Source organism: Capsicum annuum, chromosome 1 (genome assembly GCF_002878395.1).
Source record: "Capsicum annuum cultivar UCD-10X-F1 chromosome 1, UCD10Xv1.1, whole genome shotgun sequence".
In the NCBI taxonomy this organism is placed as follows: Eukaryota; Viridiplantae; Streptophyta; class Magnoliopsida; order Solanales; family Solanaceae; genus Capsicum; species Capsicum annuum.
The window spans coordinates 2,089,101-2,098,961 of NC_061111.1; the positions used below are offsets into that span (position 1 = coordinate 2,089,101).

At 31.4% G+C, this 9,861-nt stretch overlaps 1 protein-coding gene across 1 annotated transcript; it reads left to right on the forward strand.

Annotated features, from left to right (window-relative positions):
* The first annotated feature begins 276 nt into the window (after positions 1-276).
* Positions 277-1,473, forward strand: LOC107855327. The gene is made up of 2 exons (XM_016700331.2): positions 277-970; positions 1,223-1,473. Exons 1-2 carry the CDS (start codon positions 611-613, stop codon positions 1,286-1,288), a joined length of 426 nt encoding a protein of 141 aa, XP_016555817.2. The 5' UTR covers positions 277-610; the 3' UTR covers positions 1,289-1,473.
* The last annotated feature ends 8,388 nt before the right edge of the window (positions 1,474-9,861 follow it).

A 9,861-nucleotide genomic window follows, 5' to 3' on the forward strand; every position in this document is an offset into this window, starting at 1 on the left:
ACAAGCCTTACTATAGGTATGTAAGTAAGAAAATCAAACAAATTTAAGAGATTGCGTATGTATTAAAAAAATAATTAAATAAGTATGTTGTTAACCTTATTGTTATAACTTATAAGAAAGAATAATATTGCATGGATACGCCCATTATTTCGTGCCATTCAAATAAAAATGAAAAAAAATATTTAAGAATAATTTCTCTATCTTATTCAATCATATTATCCTTTTAGAATAAATTCTTCTTAGCTCTTCATCAAATAATGGAGGAAATTAGAGAATCCCACTAAGCTATATGACTTGTATAAATACCTATCTATCCCAATTCATTTTCCTCAAGCCATCAAAAACACCAAACAACACACATTCTTACATATCAAATTACAAAAAGAAAAATCCATTATGGCTTCAATGCATTGCTACAAAGAAGAAGGCAAAGAGTTCGATTACTATAACTATGGTAACCAAAAACCAACTACTTACTCGAACTCTGAATATGAAAAATCTTACTATGAGAAAGAGAGTTGCTACGAAACCAAGCCTGGAATGATGATGGGCTACGGCGCTAGCCATGGCCATCAACATGGTAGCAACCCATGTGGGCCTATGATGGGCCATGGAAAGTTGGGCTATGGTACGGGCCATAACACTCATGGTTCGGGCTATGGTTTGGGCCACAACACTCACGGTTCGGGCCACAACAGTACCTACTCTCATGAATATGGTAATCACCACATGCACAAGCCTGGGTCCAATGGGCTGGGCTTGGGTTTGGGCCAAGGAACGGGCACACCTTTGGGCCATGTTATGGGCTTTGGAAAGACACATGGGGGACATGGTGGCTATGGAATGGGCTCTTCGGGTTGCACTACTTACAAGAAACAACACCGTAGGAGGAAGGCCATGGGTGGTTACGGTAGCGGCAGTGACTGCAGCGACAGCAGTGATGACGAGCGTCACTGCTAAATTACTACAGGTAAACTGTTCAATGTATAAAAGTTAAACTCATCCTAAAAATTAAAGTAATAATATAATTTAAAGTTTTAAGGTTTTATTGTAGATATAATCACTCAACTTTACTCAATATAACAAAAGAGCTAGTAAAATTATTTTCTATCACGTTAAAGTAACTAAACACGACTCACTACAAGGTAAAGTTTTTTTTCGTTTTTGTAACTCAAATCTTTATATGTGAAATTAACTCATTGTTTAATTATTCTTTATGTAGGGTTTCATGTGTAGCAGCTTGGCTTATGAGAAGGAAGAGATAGAATTATATTTCCCAGTACTATAAGGGAATATTTATGACAATAAAAATAAGAAGCAAATCAGCTATGGCGAACTATTGATTACTCAAGTTAATTATGAAACCTTGGGATGTGTGTGTCTGTGTTGGTGTATTACATATATATATATGCCAATATTAATGTAACTGCTTATTACCCTTGGCAATAAAACTACGTTATTCGTGTTATTGGATATATGCGTATGCATGCAGATCTTATGTATATCTTTATGGGTTAGAGATATTGTTTCCAATAGTTCGTCGGTTTGAAATAAAAGTTTATGTAGTAAAATTGTAAGAAAAACATGACAACGAAAATAGCAAATACAATTTGCAAAATAAGAGATAACATAATACCGGCTACTCCAAGGCTTCCCTCAAACCTTTAATAAGGTTACTTGTCAAGAATTTCTGTTGGTTGACCCTTAAATCTTAAATCAAGAGTCAAAAGCAACCAAGTCGATCAAGAATCAAGATAATAAATTTGGCAATGCAACAAAAGGTAAATGAAGAAAGCAAATAACATATAGTAATTCGTATTGAAACAGCTTTGCAATTTTAGCGGATGCAAGTATTGTTATCATATATAATTCATAAGCCTCAACAATCTAGAGAAACTTCAATTAGCATTGATTTAATGGGATAACATTCACAGATCATCCAACAACCAAGATTACAATAAAGGAAAATATAATTAGAAATAACTTCAGTACTCTAAATTCATAACCTTGAAAAATAAATAAATGACAACAACAGTAAAAGAGACGATAACTTCCTTACGACTTGAAGCACGACAAGGAGGTGAGTGAAATCGCGATATAAGATTGATGGTGTGATCCAAGTTGGTGAGGGAAAACGATTACTTAGTGACAGTTCAGGACAAAAAGATTCAATTTTTCCAGTTTCAAAATTGTAAGATCTTGTATATCTTTCAACACCACATTCTTTGCATTTCCCATACCAATCATCAATAAAATATACGTGATTAGGCTTGACTCTTGTGAACTTAGATGAGTCAATGAAACTTGCTCCATTATGGCTCCAAAAGATTGTTGAATCTCCTAAGGTGTTAATCTCCTTCAATTCACCCTTGATTACATCTAATTCGCGCACTTTAAATTCAAAGTTTTGACACCTACACCTCCGTTCATGATGGAAATGTCGAGTAACAAATAATAGTGTACCTGATAACTCGACTAGACTTGGATATAGATGACCTATATAACCCTCCATCGAAATAAGCAATTGTGGCTCAACAATTGGTTGAGGAATACTAAACCCAATGTCAAAACAATAGACATGGCCCGACGATGTGACAAAATAAAATTTCCCCTTATAGTAATTTATAGAGGTTACTTCACCCAAATTTCTGCTATCAATTATAGTCCAGTTGAGGTCTCTATGTCGCCAAAAGGCCAAACAATTATAACCTATCAAACCATTAAGACCAGGTACATAATAGCTAACCTCAATGCATAATCAGATGTAACAGAAGGGTTGGCAGATAAAACAACTTTGTTTATGAAGTGCTGCCTCGTTCCCGTCGGGTCCTTCTTCGTAACCTTGTAAAGACCATAAGTTTTTTCTGGGAGGAAGCTGAATTTTGTTATGAGAGAAAGGATTCAACAACCTAATCTCCTATGAACTTTGCAAGAAGCAGATCAACCATCCCTTTGATGAAAAACATTTTCCCCATTTAGCTTGATCTGGGAGATACAAGGCGAAACTTTCTTGTTGGAAAGAGAATAAAACTCTCGATAATTGTAGTCTCTGTGATCATAAGCATAACCCAACATTAGCAAAGGAACTTGAGGCCAAAGCACATCGAAATCGTCCTTGGTGGTAGATTAATATAATAATTTATATCTATATCTATAATCTATAATATATTAGGAATCCTATGCAAATGCTTTAGGGGGGAAATTATGTAAAAGGGCAAAAAAAAAATTAAAACCAAATTTATACTTATTGAAAAAGGAAATACGCATGGAAGCTTTTAAGAAAAAAAGTTTTACTAATCAAAATATATTTTTTTTTCAAAAAAATCTAGGCAAAAGGAAAACAAATTATTTGATTTAGTTAAGGAGTCGTTTTATTTAACACTTCTAAATCAATTAGAATTTTACCTTATATAAAAACTTCTAAATCATGTAGAATTTTACCTTATATAAATTTTATTTTACCTTATATGTAAAAAAATGTCTATAGTTCTATTTAAGTTGTATTTTGATTAAAGTTTATTTGAAAAAAATTTGATTTTGATGATTGATAATTAATTAAAGCTTTCTTCTTGCATTCATCACTAGAGTTTTCTTGCTTTTTTATTTATATGAATTCTCTTTTTAATTTTTAATTATAATTGTGAATAAATCATGAGATCTAACATATAAATTATTATTTAAATATTTTGGATAAAAAAAAAAAAGAGAAAGAATCCCACACCTAAAAGAAATTAAATATAATGTGTTGTTATAAATGTATTTACATTATAGTGATGTCTATCAAGATTTATTAAGATCTACTTTGATCTCTATTAGAATTTGAATCATCTGTCAATAAGAATCACTCTCTCTATTTTCTCAACTATTCTTCTTGTTCTTTCTTATTTTATAACACATTATCAGTACGAGACTCTGCCAAACAAGGTGAGATTATAAATCTGAAGGATTTCAAGATTAATAATTTTTTATGTTATCTTTCTTTTGCTACTACTAATATAATTATTATTGAATTTGAGGAAAAATAATTGGTTTGAAACAATTTATATTTTAAATTTATTCCTCAAGAACAATATTATCAAAAAGGATAATAATATGTTGGGTTCAAGTCCCATCGATTTATGACTAAGACGCCTTTATATGGATAAGACGTTGAATTTGAATCTCAATGCACCATATTGATATATTATGATGGCTAAGGCAAAATAATAGATATTTGATGAAAAGTTATGAAATTCGACCCATAGAATATGCTCCATTCCATAAAGTGAATGTGGTAGCAATATATAATAAGTCTGAAATATGACAACTTACTTCATTCTTGAGGTGTATGTGGTAGCAGTGCATAATATATCTGAAAGAAGACAAGTAATTGAATGCACGAATATACGCGTGGAGGAACAATATGATAATGATCATCAAAAGTGATGATATTTTCACACGTTTATATGATTATAAGATATGCTAGAGAAAAATTCTCTGCATTCACTATAAAAAAGGGATCAAATTGCGGGGGTTAATTTTACAGTTTGTAATTGTGGGGGTTTCCAAAATTCCCGGAATACGAGCCGTCACAAACGAGTTGCGGCAGTTTTTTTCGATCCCCATAATTAATTTACGGGGGTTATTTTGCGGCGGTCGAAACCTCCGTTACTCTATATTTATTTTTTTATAATAAATTTTTATTTAAAAATTTTTAAAACCTCCGTAAATTTATTTTTTAAAAAAAAAATAGTGGGACCCATCAATTATCAATACGAAGTTATAAATTCTAATTTTAGCATAAATTTAATTATTTTTGGAAAAATCTACAATTAATATTTATTTAATTCATATATCATAAACACAAAATAGCAAATTAAACATTGTAATTTATAAGGATTTCAAAAATACATTGAAAATTAAATTTCAAAATTAAATTCAACATTAGCATCTTCAATAGCATCTTCATCCTAATATTAAAAATTAAAATAGTGTAATATCAATAATTACACATCAAAAAAGTTGACAACCAATGATAAGTTTGGCAGAACACCTCCACTTGCAATAGTAACACCCACTAACAACTTCCCCAGTACTCCATCATTCCTTATTGCCAACATAGATGCCTTGGAATAATCATCGTTAGAACACCTCCACTTGCAATAGCAACACTAGCCAACAACTTCCCTAGCTCTTCATCAATCTTTAATGCCAACATCGAATGCCTTGGAATAATCCTCGATTTGTAATTGTCGCTCGATGCATTTTCAGCCAACTCCAATATCTATTACACACAATTTTTTTAAAAAAAATTACAGATCTGAGAAGGAAATCAAATGGGATTTTTAGTACCCCAGCAACAAGGATTCAAGAACAGCTGCGAGATAAATAGGAGCACCAGATTCAACAAGTTGACCAAAGAGACCCTTCTTCAAGTAACGAGCAATACGACCAACAGGCCATCATATTCAATCAAACAAAAGAAACAAAATATCTGTGGTGGTAGAATCCATTTCAAATAAGAAACAAAAAAGCTTGGAAGAGTTGGTGGCGGCGCGGTGCCAGCTCGCCAGTCGCTGCTGTCAGCGGCGACAACAATGGAGTTTTTCGGGACATATATTTAAGTAAAGGGGAGGACGGCGCTGGATTGTTTTTTGGTGAGAGAGGTGAGAGAGCCGTGGAAGTGTAGTTGTTTTTGAGAAAAAAATGAAGTTAGGGTTTGTTGTCTTGTTTAAAAGAAGAGGAAATGATGTTAGAATTTTAGTCGTTGGATCAAATTTGATCCACGGATAAAATTAAAAGAATTTAAAAAATGATCTAAAATTGAAGCTTTATCAAATTGATTTAGGCTGCGGATTCATAAATATAACAATAATGTAAAAAAAATAATTTAATCATTCTTATATCAGTTATGAATAAAGCAAGTAAATAAAAAATATAACACTCAATATGTTAGTTTAAAATCAACAATAATAAATTAATAAAATATTATATTTGAATTGATAAATCATAAAAAATAATAAAATAATTTATATATATATATATATATATATTTTAAAATCATGGATGTGACACATCTTTATTTATTTGATATCAAATAACACGTAAAAAAATATTAATATTAAAAATTAATAATTTTTAATAACATAGCAGCCTAAGAGGAGCATCGGGAGATTAAAATGGAGTGTCAATAGTCAAAATGAGAATACACTGTACAATTATTATTGTTCAGTGTTAAGAGTTTACTTCAGAGTTTTATACGTATAAACTGCTACTTCATGAACTTAATACCGAGGAAAGTTTGAAAAAAATAAAAGTTATTACAAATATACCAACACTGCTATTTAAATGTAATAATAAATTCATAGTAATAATAAATTAAAATATATTACAAAATTATTATTCTTACAAATAAATTACGTATGTCACATAAAAAATATTATATAAAAATTATCGATAAGAAATTTGAAATAAATTAAGCATAATAATAATAATAATAATTAAAAAAAATCAATCAAGGTGACATCTTTTGATTGTTTTCTCTATGTGATTTCGAGAAAATTAATCCAATAACTAACCCGATTTAGTCCCATAAATTGGGGTCTGTGGAGGGAATAGTGTACGCAAACCTTACCGCTAAGGTAAATGTCTAGAATTTACCCCTATAATTATATTCGATGAATATCGGGGATTAAAAATCCCCGCAAATATATTCGACGGATAACGGGGGTTAAAAATCCCCGCAAATATATAAATTTTAGCGGCAAGTTTGTAACCCCCGCAATTCATATAATTTTACAGGGGTTAAAATAACCCCCGCAATTAACCCTGTTTTTTGTAGTGATTATATGTATGCCTCGATTTGCTTCTGAAGTAGCAAAATCTTGAAAGAGGTTATAAGCTATCATAATTTGATAGACTTAAGGCACGATTATATTTCAATCCTGGGGAATGAAAAACTTATTAACGTAAACGTGCACTTGATTGTGATTGTATCACAACTCACCTCCGAAAGAGGTTGAATAATTTTGAAATCTACTTCTGAAGTAGTAAATCTGAAATTTACTAAAGAAAAAGTACATGCCATGGTAAACTTGGAGTTAACTAGAATAAAAGTTCATAAATTGCTATGAACAATTGTAATATCTCGAAGATGTGCATATATTAAAGAACTAGAAGATTCTTCAAGAATTGTTTATGTCGTTTGCTCTCATGACAAGTTGGTTGGACCAACTAATATTGGGATTGGATCCCTTCAAATCTGAAAATTATAAAAGGTGAATAAGGGTCCATTCACCTATCATGTGATATGTTGAAAAGATGCATCAATAAGATGATCACATGTACATTCATGGTCAACCTACGTTTGACATTCATAAAGTTACTTGTTCAATATAAATTGAGCATAATTTTCAGATTGTGTAATCAAGATAATTCATCTTGATGATGATGGTTTAGCATTGAATGTCTTCGATAAATATCTAAACCATTGTTAATGAGAACAAAACTTAATGTATTGGTATGAAATATGATATATTGCAATAGCATTTGTATGCATTAGACCAATAAATTATGATTATTTCTTCCCTCTCAATTGGTTCAAGGTCGGGAACCAATTATTCTATCTAATAATTTTGATATGCGGTATACGATTAATGAATATACCATAATGCACAAAGATGGATTCCTCAAAGAAGTAGAGGATGTATGTTAGTTTTCCTAACATAAGGGGGAGATTATAAACGCTATGAAATATGTTAGAAATTATCACCAGATCCTCATCCAAAAGATAATTCAAGTCAAATGCCGAAAGCTTATCATATTAAGCGCAAGTGCGCTATGAAATATGTTAGGAATTATCACCAGATTCTCATCCAAAACATAATTCAAGTCAAATGCCGAAAGCATATCATATTAAGCGCAAGTGCTCTTATTTTGTGCTCCTAAAGGACAAAGTCTATGCATGCGTGAAACGTGGTAGACTAATCGGTTCTAAATACAATAGTCCTTGAAAAATAAGGAACAAATAATCATAATAAGAAGGCAATGAGCTCTTGAAGAGCCTACAACATAACACTTCATGAAACCTTATGAGAGGTTCATGTACCTGAAAATAATGAAGTGATGAGATCTCAAAATGTTATGTCGCATTGTGAACCGATACGAAGGTATATATCATCAATATCTTTAACACAATGTTGGCGCAATATTGTGAAAGATTACGAGGATCTGAATTCTACGTTTATTTAAGCATGCTGACGTAGAAACATTTATCAAGTAATATGAAAGGGTGCATCTTGGTAAGTGAAAACTTATTTGATTTACAGTCCAGACACGTGAAGATGTCACACATAAAATGTTGAATATTGTCACTTGACAAAATTTGTATGAAAACTTCTTTAAGGATTCAAAATATAAAAGTTTCTGGGAAACTTATTGATAATTCTTATATTGTATAAGCTTATAGCTTGAAAATTATTGAAACTCTTGGAGAGTTTTCAAAAGTAATAAGATTATTTGCTGAAATGAAAAATAGACCAATTTGGATTAGTTATGAAGTACCATATCTTAGTACAATTGGTGCACTCATATATCTTGTAAAATACTACAAGACCAAATATAGCCTTTCACTCAATTTGTTAGCAAGGTATATTTCTACTCCTACTAGGAGACATCGAAATGAGATAAGATACATGAGTTTATTTTATTCTAAAGATTGCGGTCCCAATATTACTGGTCATGCTGATGTTGGGTACTCATCTAACACGCATAAATCTCGGTCTCAAATATACAATGTGTTCATATGTGGGGATGCTGCCATATCTTGGAGATATACAAAGCAGTCTATTTAGCCACTTTATAGAACCATGATGAGATAATAGCTATTCACGAAGCAAGTCAAGAATGAGTATGGTTGAGATCCCTGATACATCTCATTCGAGAAAAATGTGGCGTGAAATATGACAATGTACCCACAATTTTATACGGAATAATGCAACATGCATAACACATCTTGATGGATTCATAAAAGGAGATAGAATGAAGCACACTTCATCAAAACTTTTCTACATACATGAGCTCCAAAAGAATGGTGATATTAACGTGCAACGGATTCGTTCAAGTGACAATGTGGCTGTTTTATTCACCAAGTCTCCTTCAATTGCAACTTTCAAGAAGATGGTGTACAAGATCAGGATGCAAAGATTCATGGATGTTCTCATTAGGGGTAGTTAATACGCGTTGTACTCTTTTTTCCTTACGAGGTTTTGTCCCACTGGGTTTTCCTTGTAAGGTTTTTAATGAGGCAGCCGATATGCGTATTGTTAGAAATGTGTACTTTTTCTCCTTCACTAGATTTTTTATCCCACTGATTTTTTCTAGTAAGATTTTAACGAGACGCATTATCTACCAATTAGACATTTAAGGGGGAGTGTTATAAATATATTTACATTATAGTGAATGTCTATCAAGATCTATTAAGATATACTTTGATATCTATTAGGATTTGAAGCATCTGTCTTTTACTCAGACTAGAAGTAAATTTCTCCTATAAATAGAGGGGTTTTGTTCATTGTATTTACAATCATACGATCTCTCATCCCTTAAGAGAAGAAATAAGAATCACTCTCTCTATTTTCTATACCATTCTTCTTGTTCTTTCTTGTTTTATAACATGTGTGAAATTTTTTGTTAGGAATCCTATGCAATTTTTTAGGGGAAAAATTATGTAAAAAAGGCAAAAAAAATTAAGAACCAAATTTATACTTATTGAAAAAGGAAATACGCATGGGAGCTTTTAAGGAAAAAAAGTTTTACTAATCAAAATATATATTTATTTTTTTCAAAAAAATCTATGCAAAAGGAAAAAAATTATTTGATTTA

What these genes read in the sequence shown, in the direction of transcription:
- LOC107855327 (XM_016700331.2), top strand. Translation starts at nt 611, where the DNA reads ATGGAAAGTTGGGCTATGGTACGGGCCATAACACTCATGGTTCGGGCT. An exon ending in TCACTGCTAAATTACTACAG is followed by an intron (nt 971 to 1,222) that starts GTAAACTGTTCA and finishes TTCTTTATGTAG; the next exon opens with GGTTTCATGTGTAGCAGCTT.